This window comes from Chaetura pelagica, unplaced genomic scaffold, assembly GCF_000747805.2.
Source record: "Chaetura pelagica isolate M959 unplaced genomic scaffold, ChaPel_1.0 scaffold689, whole genome shotgun sequence".
Taxonomy (NCBI): Eukaryota; Metazoa; Chordata; class Aves; order Apodiformes; family Apodidae; genus Chaetura; species Chaetura pelagica.
The window spans coordinates 484746-503802 of record NW_009954635.1 but is presented as its reverse complement, the minus strand read 5'-3'; the positions used below and the strand labels follow the sequence as shown (position 1 = coordinate 503802).

The 19057-nt window shown below is 38.8% G+C and overlaps 1 protein-coding gene across 2 annotated transcripts in view; it reads left to right on the top strand.

Moving 5' to 3' along the window:
* Positions 1-19057, top strand: part of ACVR2A (activin A receptor, type IIA) — a 62145-nt gene that overhangs the window by 40501 nt on the left and 2587 nt on the right. For both annotated transcript variants that reach the window (XM_010005593.1, XM_010005594.1), the window contains exons 5-9: positions 12043-12186; positions 13476-13619; positions 15235-15380; positions 16003-16117; positions 17426-17564. In XM_010005593.1, coding sequence (XP_010003895.1) covers positions 12043-12186; positions 13476-13619; positions 15235-15380; positions 16003-16117; positions 17426-17564 — 688 coding nt within the window. The remainder of the gene's footprint in view (positions 1-12042; positions 12187-13475; positions 13620-15234; positions 15381-16002; positions 16118-17425; positions 17565-19057) is intronic.

Here is a 19057-nt window from a genome sequence, read left to right as displayed (position 1 = left end):
GTGGAAAGTCAGGAAAAACTACTTCTACCTGAAAAACTAAATGAAATTATTATGGAAATAGAAGGTTTAAATATTCTCCCATATGCAGCAGAGCAGTATTTCCCACTTTAAATTTGATTAGAGCTGATTTGAACAGGAGACAGAGGAAGCAGGAAGAGAGGGAAAAGTACTAGTAATTTTATAACCATGAAACAAACATTTACATATTTCTGCAATTAGTATATTAAATATTAATATTACATGTAATAATTAGGGTGTGAGTAGAGTTTGGAGGCAAATGAATTCTTTTCTAAATCTTTCTATAGTAAGTGGTAGAATGGAGGGATCAAATGTATAGCAGACACTCCCAGGAAAGCAGGGATTTCTGTATGACACGCAGATAAAGGTTTTACTTGGTTTATTCCTGGGGGGCAGTGGGAATACTTAGGTGCAGTATGTCCTGGTAGTAATCTTTCTTTTGACTAGAACTTGAAGGATGAAGAATAAGCAAAGGATAAAAATGAGGAAACACGGAAGAATGAGAAATCTTGTAAAAACTGGGAAGAGAAGAAAGAAGGTGTAAATAAAAAAATTGCAGGGCAAAAGGGAAAGAAATTGTTTGGAATAGCTAAAAACAAAACCAATAAATGCTAGAAGAAATTTTTGAACCTGTAGTGAAATATAAAGGACAAAGATCTGAGAAAACAGTTCTATTTTGAAAGTAAAATAGTTTCATGGTATTTCAGGCAGTTCCTACCCAAACTGAGCTCAGTTCACAGCTGTGTGGGTTAACTTTATATTCCCTTGGAACACGCAGATAATTATTTCCACATTTCATGCAATGCAATTACTTTATGTTTGGTTTAAGATTGGAAAGCAGCGGATATTTTTGTTTGCTCCTTACTAGTTTCATTCTTACTTGCAGATATTTGGGTAGAGAGAACAAGGGGTTGCTAGAGTAGGTTACTCCTGAGATACTCCTTGCTGGTGTCCCAGTCAGAAGGCCTCTTAGTCTCTTGTCCATGCTGTTAGCTGGGTGCCTCACTGCAATGTGTGGGGTGCTCTATAGTTACAGCTGTCAAATTTTATAACACCTGTCACTCTTTAAATTCTTCAATTAGTTATTAACAAATTTAAGATTTAATTTAATATTTGATTTAATCATGCAGCAAACATATATTAATATGTCTGAATTCAGAAAAAAAAGATTATTTGTATTTTAAATATCTGATCTGTATATTTTTAGATGGAGTTACTCTCACCTGGTTAATTTTCACTCATGTGTGCCAAGTACAGGATAAACAAAACAACGCTTTGAGAACAAAGGCTTTCAGTCTCAAATTAGGTGTAGTTTAGATTTCCCCACAGCCTCCTACTAATATTTCTGTTGGAAATAGGAATGTGGATGGCAAGGAGTTGATATGTTATGCTCATTTATTTTTTTACATCTCTTGAGCTTGGGCCAGAGTTGTCAGTCAATGCTAATTACACCCATGGTGTTACCACTCTGTCATCTGATAGATAGGACCATAACCTATTTTATAGCATAACTGACACAAGTAACACTTTTTGTTTTTTATCAGTTCACAGAGCTATAGCTCCCAACACTTTACATCCATACTGTGCAAAGAGGGTTTAACCTCTTGTACTTTTCGTTGAGTGCCTGAGTTATGAATATCTTGTTGGATCACAGAGTTGCTTTTTTGGTTTTGTGTTGTATTTAAAATAAGAGTCATATGTTGAGAGGGCTGGAATAAAGCTTTGCACATTCACATAATGTCATTTTTCTTCATAACCTATTTTTGTGCTTTCTTCTGAAGCGTTTGAAACTACTTGGGTCAAAGATGCTTTGTGTTTTTAGTCACTAAGCACAAGGAGGCCCTAATCTAGGCCTTTTTGGTGTCCAGACTTTTAAAAACTCAAAAGGGAGAGATCCTACTTAAACTGCTGCTATCTGCTAGAGTGTCCATAAAAGCAAGTTTGGTTGATAGGAGTTGACATTTCTTTCTCTCCTCAGAGAGGAGGATTACATAGGTGAAAAATACAACTACGTTTTTCAATTTTGACCTCCTAGGAGGCACTTCCTTTAAGTATTTCACCCAGGATTCCCTACAGTGAGTACAATAGTCTTTTTTGTGCTTCATTTTTTGTGGTCTTTTTTCCTACTCCACATGGATCAGCCTCTTTGTTCCTGTGTATATGGATGACATCCCTTGTCATAAAAGTCATATGCTGTGTTAATAACCAAAGTTTAAGACTAATTGCAACATGTGTCAAAAACAGAGATACTGATCTCATTGCCCCTCTGGTTTCAGAAGGTTTTTGAGCACAAAAACCACTCTGATTTTGCTTGGTGGTTTTGGTATGGCTCCCTTCACTGCCATACCATGATAGTCTTTCTTCAGTGTATGTTTTCCTGAAGAGACCCAAATATGGCTACATGTAGCTGTGTCATGGCCTGGGTATTTCAGTTTCACTGTAAGAAATTAGAATTGAAATATCACAGAATGTGAGGTGAATAATGATGGAGAAGATGTCTAGCAGTGGCAGATGATGCAGGATACTCTGAGCAACTGACTGCATGCTTAGCAGTGGAAAAATGTTGGAAACTTATACAGGGTAAGAACATACAACAAAACATGAACTGCTCTTTGCTGCAGACCTCAGACATCTGGTCTAGGCCACCAGAATTGTGCCAGGGAGTTGGGTGAGTGTGTATGTAACATGACTGTTGTGTTTTCAAAAAGTAGTTAGTAATGGGAAAATGTTATGCTTGGCATTGGAAAATATTTTCACTTATTATTTTTGTTCTCTAAATCAACTGTCAGCACGTCACATAGCATGTCTGGTGCACTTAAAATTTCTGGGATAATCTTTATGCCTTTGTCACACTAGGAAAAGGTGATTGCTGAAGAAGAATGAAGAAATAAAAACGTGTTCAAATTGTTTCCATTTTTGTCTTCCAGCCATTCTTTTTTTTCTTGTTGTGTTATAGGTATTTTAATAGAAACATTTTAACACTTGAAAAATGAAGAACAAGAAAGGGAGAGATGTTTTTACAAGGATTAATTCCAAACTTAGGAAATTTAATAGCTGCTTGAAAGATACATGGACGAAAAGCCAGGTGCTTACAAGAAATGGGAGAAGAGATAGATCAACAAAGAAAAGATAAAGCTCAAAAAGAGGAAGAATTAAAATAAATAAAAAGACTGAGGTAGAGCTTGTGGCTAGCTGGGAAGGAGTTAAGGTTGGGTGCACATCCATGGCTAATGAATGATTAACATGTCATGAGTGGCAGTGTTGGTACTAAAAAGGAATAGCTGAATGATCTCAGGGTTAGATCCGTGCATGATTTCACATTCTCTAATACTGCATTTAATGTCTTCAGGACTAACAGGCATTTATTCTAGAATTTATTCCAGCGAGCAGCTAGAGTGACACAGGAGAAAGGGCTGGTGCTGTGAGACACGACTGTGCTATGGTGGTTTAAAGGAAAAGGAAACCCTACACAAATACAGCCTGTGTCTTTTTTAGATTTTTTTTTTTTTTTTAATTCATAGGTTATTACAATAAAAGTAGTTCCTTAAAATCTTTAACAGATGAAAGAATTTGTACGACAAATAGAAAAGTAGGTACACAGTGGCATGAGCTTTTCCACTCCTCAGTATACAACCAAATGCCCAACACTTTGGTTCTAAATCTTGATAGCTTTTTAAAAAAGCTATTTTGAAAGTATATTTCTGAATTCTTAATTTGCTTTCAGAATGAGCTACCTCCATCTAAATAAACCATAAATGCAGCTGTAGCTTTTTAAATCTTGAAAAGGTAAGAAAATACAAGTCCAGGCTTATGGTATCTTATCCTGAATGGCAGCCTAAAGGGAACTTTAGAATTGAAGTGAAATTAAAACAAAAAGTTTCCAATTTATTTCTGTAGTGAACTCCATGTTGCTTTGTGCATTAGCATTGATCTAAGCAGAGCATTGCCTTATAAACTGTTCACTTTCAATACTATATCTTACTCCTGGCTTATTAAAAAGTTGGTTTAGTTTTAGGAGTAGCTCTGTACAGAGAGGGTCTGAGAGGCAGGTGCAAGAGGATATGCATCCATCTGCTGAGGCTGGATGGAGGCAGCACTTGGTGTCTTATTCTCGTAAATGTTGTCTTGGTGTGTACACATTTAATGACAAGACACTGAAGGCTTTGCACTATATTTACATCTAGGAGTTTCTCTGTTTTTCATAGGTGATGCTTTGGAACAATCACAGGAAGGCCTAAGTACTGCTCCCTGAAGCCTGCAATCAGGTGCTCTACCTTCAGGAGCTTTGTAATCATTTTCCATAATACAGACCAATTTGCTGCATATCCTCAGATAGGCTCTCCTGAATAGTTCAGATTAATGTCTTTCAGGTAGTATTTTAGATCACTAAATGGATGAGAGTACCACATTTCACAAGGTATATAAATGGATTTTACCTTACATCCTGCAAAGAGATTGATAAGGGACTGAAGGACAATATGCAGATGACACATTCAGGATACTTGTTAAGATCAAATGAAGGAAGTGTTGCAGTTGATTTGTTGTACAATAGTTTGCATTGATTCTGAAGACCACGTTTATAAAGCTTTTGGTGATGTGTTTGAAGTTCAGAATATGGTGGTGTATAGGTCTGATTTTAGAAAAGACCACACTGTTTGCGTTCTTGTGGTCGAGTTGGTTACTAATATCACAATTATTTCCCTAATCTGTGATAAAAGCTTTAGAAGGAGTTTTCAGGCAGTATAAATAGGAAGTTAGTGTGTTTGTATATATGTTATTATGGGGTGGGAAATTGCTCCCAATTTCTATTTATAAAACTTGTATTAATCCCTTAAATAAGAAAGTGTGTATTTGCATTTCTCTCGTAGCCTGGTACTGCTTAAACTGATGATACCTGTGTTTCTAATGTAAAGTCAGAGATGGTGGGGTGGTCTGTAGTCTGAAGGGAAGGAAAATGATGTAAAAATCAGGTCTGTGATGTGCATAAACACTCTGAAGATTTTCATGCCTAAGTTATTAGTGTTTGGGGGGAGATGATCCCCTTAAGAGAGTAGCAAGAGGCACGGGAGAGGACTTTTTATCCTCGGTTTCATGTTTGCAGTTTCTCATTATGGTAAAAGCAAAAAGGTTGGATTCATGTATCTTTTTCCTTATTTCTGAGGAATTTACATAATTCTCAGGAGCTGGAGATTTTTAATAGGCCTGAAAAAATGCCTAATAATTCTTTTCAGGCACAGGAAAGTTGTTTGTTGAATAATTATTTTCATACAAGCAGTGCTTTTTATTTAACAGGTACTGGCTGTTCTTTGACTACTGAGTTAGTAGAAACACAAGGACATGTGTTGCTATTCCTGTGTTCAGTAGCTGTTTCCTTCCTATCAGATTCACAGACTGAGTAATAATTTTCTTCTGCTTGGCAGTTGTTCTTGGCAAAGGAATATGAGGGGCTTGGGCGCTTTTTTCCCTTAGGAAGTGCCCCAAGGCTGCACAGGTTCTGCAGGAATCTGCTTCAGACTGGAGGAAGAATGATCTTGTTGGACTCCAGTGTTCTTTAGTGCTCTGTCAGTGGCAGCAAGCTCTACTACAGTATTCCTTAATCTGATTCCCAACTCCTCTAGCCTTCAAGAAATACTTCAGCACTTCTATTATTAATTATTTAGATAATGCTAAGTGTGTGCTAGACAGTTTTCAAGCACAGAGAAAAGCCTCTTGTTTGCCCTACGCTCTGTAGCATCCCAAGAATGTACAAAGGGTGAGGAAAAGGATGATTGCTGTTACGTGGCAGCTGGATACTTCAAGCGTTTGAATTTCGTGCTCTTTGCAGCATCTATCTGATCAAATGATAAAAGAGAAAGAAAATGGCTGAGGCAAAAGTACAGGAGGAGAAACAAAGGTGGCTCAGTGCTTCTCTGCTTGAGTGGCAGTGAGATTGTTCAACAAAAAAGAGATGAATGGAGCACAAATAAGTTTCTGTCATTAAAACGTGTTTTTAGTTTCAGTAGCAGTGCCCTGGGACCTGGGTTTTGGTAATGGATTTAATTCCACAGCCTTTAAGTTCATGTGACTTGTTTGAAAGAATCTTAAATATTGTCATCTCCCTTCGTATATATTGGATCTGTTGTTTTCAAGTTCACTTGTTCTATTTACACCTCTAGCAGGTGAGATGTATTGATAAAATTTAGTAATATAGACCTAATATATTATAACCTATTTCTTTTTGAGGTTTAGCTGTAACTTAGACATTTAAAAGTTTTCATTTTCCTCAGCTTGCTAATTGCAGTGAATTTTAAGAAATACAATGCTGCCCTCTCCTGTACAGTTGTGAGCATAACATGAAATACGTTTAATTGTGTGTTTAATTTTCTGCATATGTTTATATATAGTTTTTATAGTAACATGACTTTATATGCTTACAATGGACAATTCTGGTTTAATTATAAAATCTATTCAGGTAATGATCTGTATAATAATCTTTATTTTTGCCCATTTTTCTTTGCAAACTGATCAATGATGGACATTTTTTATTTTCAATTTTTTATTTTTTATTTTTTTTAGTACAGGAAAGCATTACTATCCCCATGAATACTTTTGCTGTTAATTCACAATTTATTTTGTCTCTTCTCTAATAAGCTGTTCACCCCATTCTTGGTATAAATAGTAATTTATTTTGCCTGTGTTTTTTCCCCTCTCTACAAGCACGCCTTTCATATAATGATTGAGGTAAGATGCATTGATGTTTGTTCATGGTTATGGAACTTTCTGTGGACATGTAAGAAGTTGTTTTGGTATGAATTACTTTTTTTTTCCCCAGTATTTTTGACAAGAAATTTGCCCGCATGCGTGGTCTGAAAACACATCCTTAAGTCTATTCATGGCTTTCTTAAAATTGAGTATAATTTTTCAGGCTATTGAGTTAAATATCTGCAGGGACTGATAATGAAATATACCAGGGATGGTGGGTTTGTGGTTCTTCAACTACAGACTGGCTGGTTTATTCACTTGCACCCTGGTGCTGCATGGCAGGAACAGTACTGAGGGCTGTGCTGGGGAGCTGGGCCTGGCAGGGATGGCAGGGGGTGCTCTCATGGGTTGCCCTGGAAGCTTTTTTTTCCACTGCTGTCCTGCCTTTGGGTCTTTGTTGTCATCTTCCATGTATGAAACGCTGAAAACTGCCGAGTGTCACCCTCATCTTGTGGTTCTGAGGGGTGTGATGGGATTTTGTGTGACTTGGGAGCTCGGAGAAGTAGATTACCTGAGAAGTTTTCTTTCACTGTGATGTCTCTCCTTTGACATTTTCACTGGCCTGAAGTTGTTCTTACTGATATTGATACTGATACTTCATGTGAAACTACAAGACACTGAAAACCATTAATTCAGAAACTTGGTTTATTATTGCTAGACCTTTGAATGGAATGTTGAAAAAGTCAAGATTGTCAATATGAATTTTGTCAAAAGTCAATATGAGTGATCAGTTTCCCTTATCGCTGTAAGTTTCTAATTAATAGCTGAAATGTCTTGTTACACTTGGGTTGGAACAAGATGAGCCTTGAAGTCCTTCCAACCCACACCATTCCATGATTCTGATATTCACAATATAAGCTGTAGATTAAATTTAAGCAAGGGGAAATATGGCACCATTTAACAAGGAAAACTTGCTTGTACTCTGAAAGTTGAAAACTTGTTTATGTTTTGGAGTCAGGAAAGAGAAATGTTTTTGTGTACAACCCCATTTGGATAATAGGCTTTTTTTTCCCTGTTGTCATATATGATGAGTCACCTGCTTGAGTTATGGCACCATTTAACAAGGAAAACTTGCTTGTGCTCTGAAAGCTTGAAAACTTGTTTATATTTTGGAGTCAGGAAAGAAATGTTTTCGTGTACAACCCCATTTGGATAATTGGGGTTTTTTTCCCCTGTTGTCATATATGATGAATCACCTGCTTGAGTCGCCATATGAAAGACACAACAGGAGATAAACTCAAGTCTTTGAATGATCTGTTGGTCATATTTTGAATGGTTTTAGTTTCATGTTTGTTAAGCTTCTCTCTGATCTTGAGAACCATTCTTGAAGAAATATAAGGAAACTTTTTCTGGAAGTTACCCTTCTTTTAAGAGTATCTTTTCTTTTTCTGGTGTGACTTAAGTATGCACTACCTGACAGTTGACTATGACACCCAGCTGTAAAAAAAAAATTTAGAGAAAACTAACCTGATTTTTTAAATAAATAAAAACTCTCTGGCAATGTGATGTGTTGCCTTGATTCGCTGTGTGTTCAAACAAATACCAGAGTCATTCCAAGGGAAGGGACAAGGAAAGCTCAGGAATGGGAAATTGGGTCCTTATTTTTTTGACAGCTGTGGCAAGCTCTTAAACTAATATATCCACAGTATCTTTGCTCACATGATATCATCATCCTCGGCACCACAGAGATGATTTTTAAAAGCCACTCAAAAATAATGATGCCTGTGGCACTTAAACATTTTGGCTTCAGAAGTCAAGCAAGTTGAAAATACTGTCACGGAATGTTTCTGTATAAAAATAGGAGCTGTAGCTTTAAAGTAAGTGCTAGTCGATTTTAACCAAGTTGTTCAGAGGGGATGATATGAAAAACTCTTCTTTTTAGTTATGTTAACAGAAGGAAATTATACTTTCCATTTTAAGTCAGGATTTGTTTTGATTTGTGGGTGTGAGTTGCTGCTTCATAAGAACACCGGAAGTTTTGACTTCATAGAAATGTTTCAACATGAAAGGGAAATGTGCAGGGAGCCAGAGGAGGCTGCTGTGTAAGGTAGTGGGAAGATATTTTGAAATGCCTAGATTTTCTAGGAAGTAGGAAATTCAGTTATATGACAAGTATTGTGGTTTAATGTGAAAATAAGAAGCATCAATGTTCACTGGCCACTTTTTACTGAGGAGTTACTGCCTTCACTCATCGGGTAGATGCTGTAATTCTATTCATCAAATCCTTTAAAAGTGTTAAGTGGTCATTTGCTTGATGGTTGAGAAAAGTTCACATAATATGCTTCAAAAAAGTGGCAGTTTTTTGGGGTGGAGGATATGAAGGGGAAAGGGAGTTGGTTTGGCCACTAAAGCAAAGTGAGATTTGAGTTTACATCCCACACATTGGTCTCCCAGTTTAGGCAGGTCACGGTGGAGGATATGAAGGGGAAAGGGAGTTGGTCTGGCCACTAAAGCAAAGTGAGATTTGATTTGAGTTTACATCCCACAAATTGGTCTCCCAGTTTAGGCAGGTCATGAGGTTCAAAACTTGATGAAATTGTCTGATGGCCTGGTGTTAATCCCCCAGGTTTCTTGAAAATAACGAGGTTGGGGTTTTTTTACAAATTGAAGGAGGCTTCTGTGAATAAACTTGGGCATCTCGTTTCTAGTTGCTCTTGTAACTGTTACAAGTTGAGGACAGTGATTTCCCTGGTGCCTGAAATATTTGGTGTAACAAATTTAAGCATCTATGACAGTAACATTTGTGGAAGCATTGCATGCTTTTTTGAGAACATCATTGTAGTATTTCTAATTTGAACATATTTTCTCTTGTAGTCATTATTAGTTTGTCAAATTAGGTAACATTTGCTTTAAAGTGCTGTGAATCTGTCTCTCTATGGAACTTGTTCCTGTTGAAGGATACATTTGTTGCTTATTAAGAGTTCTTGTGCCTAAACTACTCAAAACTTGTGTTGGATACAGAAGCTCTTGTCTCCCTTCTAATAGTAGTGAACTCTTAAAACCACAGTCCTTCAGAAAATGTTTCTTTAATGTGCACAAGGTTTTTATGTTGCTAACATAAGTGCTTAAATACTTACCTATTGAGTGCTCTCATTTGTTTTGTAGAAGCAACTACTCCAGTGTTTTTCATTCTTTTTCTTTAAAACAGCACTGCAGCTGTGACTGGGAAAAAATAGAGGAGCCCAGTGTACTTTTTGGAGGGTTTTTTGAATGGTGGGCTTCAGGGGTTTTTCATTGTATTCTGCAGTGTGGGTATTGTTGAACAGCCATACCTGCCTTTCATCTGTATGGTTCTTCCGTGTGTAATACAGACTTTGTGGTACAAGTTTGTGGTTTGCACAGACCTGCACTGCCACTAAAAGCAGCTGTTCCCCCTCTTCCCATCTGTGGCTTGTCCCCCCTCTGTCACCACTGGCATTTGGCAGTCTCTGTGGTAATTTGGAGTGAGAAACAAATCATGGTTTAAACTGCCTTGGGGAGGGGGTGCAGGAGGAAGGTGGAGCTGTGCCTCATGGTGCCAGTGTTGGTCAGTCTGCTTACTGACCACACCAGAACATATTTTTCTGCAGATAACAGTGGTCAGAAAGAAGAGATTATTTCCCTGGTTCTGTGCAGTACTCTTTGATGCAGAGGTGTGTGTAAGGGGGTCTGATGTTGCTGTTCATGGTAGGGAAGCAGCTTAGGTGTGTACAAGCTGAGCTGACATGGTAGATTGGAGAGAGGAAGTGACAGCCCAGAAAGAACCACATGGTTAGAAATAAAGTTGAAAATCTATTTGTTATATTCAAATGGTGTGTATGATACTGAATACATAAGAGATGTACAAAATATAAATACAAGTTACTCAATAAACTGTCAGGTTGTTTTTTTTTCCCAGAAAGGGAAATTGTTCAAATGTAGGATGGGTGGTCCTAGGGGTAGCTGTATGGAGGCTCAGTCTGCAGTTGTACTTCCCAGCTGATTAGAAAAGGAGTCGTGGGGCTAGCTCCTCAGGAAAGCACAGATACTGTAAGAAACATCTTAAATTTAACTCCATCTCTGTTTCTGGGGTACAGCCAAGTACTGACATGTTAGGAACATACTGGCTGTCTGCACTAGCAATAGTTGGGGGCAGTCAAAGTGGATCAGTAGGTTGAAGCATCAGTGCTGTGGTTCCTCACACCACTGTTCGTGTGGCTTGGAGGGCTGACCATGGAGGTGGTGATGTCTGGTTTCCTGTGCCAGAAGTCTTAACTGTGCATGTGGTTCAATGGTTTCTGAACAGAAACATTAGTTATGTCCTGGAAGACCGTATAGTGCCATAGCCTGCCTATGTACTGGTTTGCAGCTTTACATCACCAGGTTGTTCAGCCTGGGGAAGGGAAGGCACTGGGGAGACCTTAGGGCACCTTCCAGTGCCTGAAGGGGCTCCAGGAAAGCTGAGGAGGGACTTGGGACAAGGGCAGGGAGGGATGGGATGAGAGGGTGTAACTTAAAACTGGAAGAAGGTAGATTTACATTAGACATTGGGAAGAAATTATTTGCTGTGAGGGTGGTGAGACACTGCAACAGGTTGCCCAGAGAAGCTGTGGCTGCCCCATCCCTGGCAGTGTTGAAGGGCAGGTTGGATGGGGCTTGTGCAGCCTGGGCTGGTGGGAGGTGTCCCTGCCCATGCAGGGGGGTTGGAACTGGATGGTCTCTAAAGTCCTTCCAACCCAGACCAGTCTATGAATCATTGGAGCTTTTGAAGTAGACCTGTGCTGGTATCAGCTCTGCATTGCTGCCCTGGCCACCTTGCTGGTGTAGACATCTGCTTCCCAGCCCCTGGCTGGGGGCTGAAGTGCTAGGCACATGGAAATGGGCTTGGTGGCTGGGCAGAGTCACCAGACCTTTGAACTAAACGTTAAGCAGGTCACACCTGTAACAAACGAACAAACACAAATCCTTAAATGTATCAAAGGTGTTCCTTTTAGTTCTGCCACTCAGAAAAAGTAACAAGTAAAGCTTGATTATCTTGGTACTTAATTTCTGCTGTGGTTTTACACCCAGTTAGAGAGATTTACACTGTAACTGTTGTTATGCTGTGGCCTGCTGGTAATGCTGAGCATGTTTTACAACCTCATTTTCATTTCCTGTGGAGAAGGGTTGCTGTTTTGTTTCTGTTTGTTTGGGGAATTTGTTGCGAGGGGGCTGGGTACATGATACCAAATCTCTTTCAGTTTTGCCAGCCTGTATTTCTAGTGCTGTCACCAAAGATAGCACACAAAATAGCAACATCAAGTAATGATTTTAACCTCCTTTCAGGATCCTGGACCACCACCACCTTCACCATTGATGGGTTTGAAGCCTTTGCAGTTACTAGAGATCAAAGCTAGAGGAAGGTTTGGTTGTGTATGGAAAGCTCAGCTGCTGAACGAGTATGTTGCAGTGAAAATATTCCCACTTCAGGTAAGCAGAAGTTCTTGCTGCCCTGTGTTGCTTGTAATAATGTGGTGTTAAACCAGCTTTTCTAGGCACAGTCAGAGGCTTTTATTTTAGAGAATTTTCAATATTTGCTGTAAATCTCGGTAGTTCAAAGAAGTTCTTAAATGCAGGAGATGTCTTGAGCTGAAAAATGTACAGGTAGAGTTTTATTGCATTAAAATAAGCATTTTAATGCAGCAAACATTATTGAAACATAAACTCAGTGAAATTTATAGATGTTTTTAGCCATAAAATATGTATTTTGCATAGTAGCTTAAGCAGCTCTTGCACATCAGTTGAGAAGAATTTGTTTATATTTTTCAAATTAAGTTGTACTTGGAAGGAATGTCCTGAAATGCAAACCCATAAGCTGATTTTCCCAACTAAATATGTCACAATTAAGGGCAATATTGTTTACTTCCCAGCATGTGCCTTCTGAAAGCCATGTTTTAGAATAGGTTTTGCTCACAATTGTAAGATTCAGTCTAGCTAAAGAAAACAAACTGATCATACACAATGATATTAGGACAGATTATTAATAAAATCACCCACTGCTAATTAAGGTGGAGAAATGTGCTTGTGTTTTCTGATGATGAACCAAGTGCTGATTTGCTGAATAAATACATCTGCAATTCTTACACTGCTAGGAGAAATGGCAGGTATTTATGCTGGTTTCAGGCATCAGCATGACAAATTAAATCTGAGACATTGTTCATTATTTTTAATGAAGGAAATTCTGTTTTTAATTTTTTGAGAATTCTTGTAGATCAATAAAAAAAAAAAAAAACCAAAAAATTGAATCATGCTCTTAAGAGTAAAGCAGATGTAATGATTTGCAGTACGAAGACTCCAGTCCTGATCTACAGCTTTTTGTTTCCATGGTTCATACCTGGGATAGTTGATGTTATTTTCAACAGCTGATACTTGATTACGACAAATAAACGTTTTTCAGACCATTTTCCACAATACGTGAATGTGTCATGTAGGTGAAAACAGTTTTACACTATTTTGTATTATTGTATTTGTATTATTTGTCAGTAGTTCTTAGCACAACTATTATTAGTTTAAATATTTGTAATTTTTAAAGAATTAGCCTCACAATGTTACTAGTGTACACTCCTTAAGTAGTAAATCCTGTCTTGCCAAAAAAAAGGGGTTATAGTAATTTTGTCAGATCATTTACAGATGCACAGTGGATTATAGGAAGAAACTTCTGTTGAGGAAAGTACCTGTTATTATTATTGACTTGGTTTGATGTGTTCTTCTCTTTAAAGGACAAACAGTCATGGCAGAATGAATATGAAATTTACAGTTTACCTGGCATGAAGCATGACAATATTTTGCAGTTCATTGGCGCAGAGAAGCGAGGCAGTAGCATTGATGTGGATCTCTGGTTAATCACAGCATTTCATGAAAAGGTGGGTTTACCTCTCAATGCAGTTTCCTTTTTCTTTTTTTTATGATCATAGTAGAGGAAGAACAGCCTTAGAAATGTGTCACAAATGTGATCTTTAGTCAAGAAATAAAATTTAAGATTGGCTTGTCTCTTTTCATTGGATATGAATGTGTTTAGGTTTGTTTTCAGCCAGCTGAAGAAGTTGCCATCAGTCTTAATAGAGGAGTTGTTTTAGAAAACAAACACATCTCTTTTTTGCTTTTTAGAATGTGTGCTTTTAAATAGCCCCCATCAAAGTCTGCCTAAATTAAATCAACTCCATCCTGTAAAGATTGTGGTGTTTTGGTTTTGTTTGGTTTGTGTTAGCTGATTTATGTCTGTAAGAATGAAGTGAGACATACCAGTTGTATTGTGATAAGCAATATTTAAATATTTATAATTAGCAAAACATTCACTGTTTGGTTGTGGGATTTTTTTGTCCATGTAGATTTAATTTTTTTTTAATGCATGTACCTGTCACAGATTTAAGTGCAAAGGGCAAAAAAAAAGCCCCAAACTTGTAACTAGCACTAGCACAGGCAAAGGGACATTCCCCACCACTCTGGGTCTGTCCAGCCAGTGTCCCACCCGGCAGAGTGTGTGCCCATCCAGGCCATGAGCAGCCAGGTTTTTTCATCAGGGTGCTGTGGGAGACAGTGGCAAAGGCCTTATGCAAGTCCAGTAGTATCAAACTCATTTGCTTTTCTCAAAGGCTGTTGCCATATTTTTGTTTGGTTTTTTTTTGTCAAAGAGTTGTAAAAATCTTGGTGGGCTTGGAAAGGTGGCATCTGAGATGGCTCTAGTGAAAAGCAGGAACTCTTCATTTTAGTTTTCAAGTGGAGCCCCTGCACTTTGACAGTGCTTTGTTCCTCTTACCCTTTTGTGTTGGCTTTTCACACAGGAACAGGTGACACGCTGACATCACACAAACCCAAACCGGGTAATATGCAAATCCATGCAAATGTGCCCATAGAGCAGGCTATAGGAGTTTGAAGAGAAGTACTTTATGTTGACTAGATTTTTACTTGACATCATCTCTTAATTCAGAGTATGTATTTCACTCTGAAACTCTGTTGTGAATCTGGAGATAACTTGCTGGTCTCTAAGAACAGAAAGACTTGGACTATCAATGAAAGGTCTTGGAGAATGCAGACACACCTTGATCAGCAGGATTCTTGGAGGTCAATTTAACCTATAGTTTCCTGAGCCTGGAAGATTATAAATCACCCTTATAAAAGTAGGGTTGTCTTTGTAATGACCTTAAGTGTCTTCAGTCTGGCTCCCATTTCTGACACAGGCAGTTCAGCAGAGTCCATTGGCAAGGGTGCTGCTGAGCTGGAGTTATTGGCACTGGTTCCTTGTGGAGGTGGTGTATGGGTGTATCTTGATTCTCTTCATGGACTAGAGATGATGCACAAGTTCATTTTTTGTTGTTTAAACAAGCAGTTGATTGTGTGTGTGCATGTACAATTACCTGCCCCATCAGAAAGCAGAAAGGCAGAGAGACATAGTGTGTTCCTTAATGATGGAGATGTTTTCTTCATGAGTAGATGGGAGTGGAAATGATCTCATAATTGCTTTTCTCCTTCACTCTGCAGGGTTCATTAACAGACTTTCTCAAGGCTAACGTTGTTTCCTGGAATGAGCTGTGTCATATTGCTCAGACAATGGCCAGAGGCCTGGCTTATCTCCATGAAGATATACCAGGGCTGAAAGATGGACACAAACCTGCTATCTCACACAGGTAGAGTATCTGTGAAAGATTTGCAAGTGACTGTTAATATTTAACTTGGAGCTAAAGGATGTGAAATGTGGAGAGACAGGTATACTATGGTATCTTCCTTCCAGAATTATCAAGAGCCTCAGGAGAAAAATTTGCTCAGCCTAAGCAAAAATCTAGCTGATGGTTTATAGAGCTTGGTGTGGTGATTGTGGTCAATGTCATAACTTCTTTTTTTATACAGTAAATTAGTTAAATACCCTCTGCAGTGTATGAAATAATTTGCATTATAGCTATTTGAAACAACTCAATCTCCAGGGTATGTAACATAAAGTGATAGTGTGGATGCCTCCAGATAGAGACATCCACTCTCAGTGCTGCTGTGCCTATTGTTTAGTGTAACTGCTGTTTTGTTTTTTTTTTAATTAGTTAGGTATAGAAAGCTGTTAATAGAAGTAGGGAGCTGAAATTGCAGTGGTAACCAAAACAAAACTTAGGCATACGGAGTAAGAGAGATGCAGGTTCTGCAGAATTTGGAATTTCATTAATTTAGGAAACATTCTTTGGTTTATTTATTAGCTTTTGCTTAGAACTTTGTGTGGTGTTTCATGTTGAAGATTTCTGATTGTTCTCCTTCACTTAAAAGGGACATCAAAAGCAAGAATGTGCTGCTGAAAAATAATCTTACAGCTTGTATTGCTGATTTCGGTCTAGCTTTAAAGTTTGAGGCTGGAAAGTCTGCAGGGGACACCCATGGACAGGTAAATGCCAATGTCTCTACAGCAATGATTCAGCAGGTGACTGCAGGAATGGGAATGGAGAGTTGGGGCATTCTTCATGCCCTGTTTCCAGTGAGCTTTAAGAAATGAGGCCATTTGTTCTTTCTTCTTACAGGCTACAAATTAATTCATTAGTTAATTACAGATCACAGCCTTCCCCCAGCCCCCATCCATCTCATTACATGGCCTCTTTCCCCCCATTATTTTCATTCTTATGAAGGATTTGGACAAGGAAGAGTCCTGTTGTCATATTTTTAATTAATTGTTCTGAGATACTGTTGAGAAATGATTTCCAGTTTCTAACTTTCTGATGTAACGAGAGTTGCTTCCCTGAAATGGCACCAGTACTAACCAAGCACTTTTCATTCAGCACGGAACTGTTTTAGTACCTTGTACTTTTAAAATAACAAGCTTGAGCTTTGAGCATTTTGGTTTCTGGAAAACTAAATATATTTAATGCTAGGCTGAACTTGAGACTTTATGGTTGGGCAACAAAATTGAAATCCTTACACTAAGAGGATAAAACCTCAGCAGCACTGCTGAAGAGAAACAACAATTACCATGACAGCTGAAATAGTGGAGAAGATCTTGTTCAGACATCATAGAAGCTCTGGTTTGTTCAGATGTGACATCATTTCATCATCAACTGTGGTCAAAAAGGATGGATATCCCCAAAGTTTTCATTTTATGGCCACTTCTGTATAAGTGATTTCATATAACTTTCTAGTATAAGTTACACTTTGGTAGGTAGTTTTCCTTGGGTGTTTTTATTAACTGTTCCTGTCATAGGGAGAAACATTTCACATACTTGTGACAGAAAAAAATAGGAATAGTGGCCTTACTATAGTCTGGAAAAACATCATGGAATCAGACTGCTTTGGGTTGGAAGGAACCATTTAAAAGGAACCTTTAAAAGTCATCCAGTCCAACCCTTTTGCAATGAGCAGGGACATCTTCAGCCAGACCAACTAGATAAAATAAGGTATGGCAGTGACAAATGTGTTATGTAGGTGTTATTTTAAAATATATTCAGATTTTCCTGCTTCCTGACCCTTTATAGGGTCCAGCCTATACAATTGTTTCTAATTCCTCGTATGTACTATTTGCATATGAGAATACAAGAAACTTCCAGGATGCAGTTCTAAGCAAGGATAACCATGGTGATTTTTAGTCTTTGACAAAAAAAATAGTACTGTCCACAGAATTATTAAAACTGGTACCAGCTGGAGTGGTAATTGTGGTCATGTTGATTGTTAGTGTCCAACTTGTTATGCTTTCCTTTCTTCCAAGGTTGGTACACGAAGATACATGGCTCCTGAGGTACTAGAAGGTGCTATTAACTTCCAAAGGGATGCCTTTCTGAGAATAGATATGTATGCCATGGGATTAGTCCTCTGGGAATTGGCATCACGCTGCACAGCTGCAGATGGTAAGACACACCTTGGATCTTTGGAGATACTCAGTGTCATTTGTGGGAGGTGTATTTAGAGCAAGAAATTAAAAGGTAGATTATATATATATGTAATTAAATATACTAAGGGGGAGTAGTCTTGTGGGGAAGTGAGTGAAACACCAACATCATGTAGTCACTTTATTATTTAGTCTCTTCAGTCTGTGGCATCCCAGGTAAAAGTTTTCTGATACACAGATACCTGCTGCATTTCTTGTCCTGGTAAGAGAGAGGAAGAATGACTGTGGAGCTCCTGACCTAAAATGTCTGATCTCTGCCAAGGTCAGCCAGACAGTCTGAGTGCAGTTCACATTATCTTGAAAGTGTTTAGACTTTTCCTAAAGAAAAGCTCAGATTAGGTTAGCCTTGGTAACACAGATGTCCCACCAGCACCTGCTGAGAAACTGCTGTCTTCTGCTGCACACTTGAGCATCCAGACAGTGACCACCTGCCTCTTCATGCTGCCTGTGGAAGGTGTGCTCATTCATGGCAGAGAGCTGGTCCCAGGAGAGCAAGGGAACACAAGGCTGACAGATCTGGAAGAATTTTCCTAGGTCAACATATATTTTTATTTCAAAGAGCACTGGTGGAGTTAATGATCTTCTAGCTGCTTATGAGCATATGTAGGACACCCTTGTCCTTTCTGACTCATGGTGACCTGCCCTCCAGTGCACCAGGAAGTCATTTGGCTGCAATGATGCACAGAGAAGTCTCTGCTTCTGGTTTAAGCACAAGTGAGACTGTGCTGTGTCAGTTCAGTGCCTGCCTGCCTTCTCTTTCTTTTTCTTGTCTCTAATGTAACATTAGTTCAGCTCATAGACATGTCAGAATTTTTTATTAATTGCTGATAGCTTACAGACTGAAAATACAGCAGTGTCTGAGAAATCTGAGGCTGATCCTTTGTTAGCTATGGGTCCATCACAGTTGTTTTCATAAAGCAAACTGTTGGATGCAATATTTAATCTATCCAGAAAAGGTACCGGATTCCCTCTTTCCAGTATGAATACTGTGCTTCAGTTTTGTAAAGGGAGCTCTTTTAAAGTCACAATTAATCAGGGACAAGACAAAAGACAAGGCTCAAAAAATGTTTGGGAGAAATCTGCATTTTCAGTAGTCTTTAGAGCAGCTAAATTTCACCTAAGTATGTGTGAGGGTTCCACATGGGCTGGTGCTGTCACCTGTGACAAAGCTCTTCTCTGAAAGCCCAGGGCAGCTGCCCGATGGCCGGAGAAGCAGCCAGGAAATGTTGGAGGTCTCAGCAGATGGGTGTGTGGCTGCCCAGTGCCCTCTGCTCCAAGCAGTGCCTGGCTGCTTCAAACATTCATCACAGAGTTGAAGCCACTGGGGAGACTACCCTTTTGGAAATGTTAAGCTGTTTACTAACAGGATCCACACAACCTTGCACAGGCCTCTGAGGCAGCCCCACCTTCTGGATCGATTTTCATGCCTCGGTGTGCTGCCAGACCTCTGGA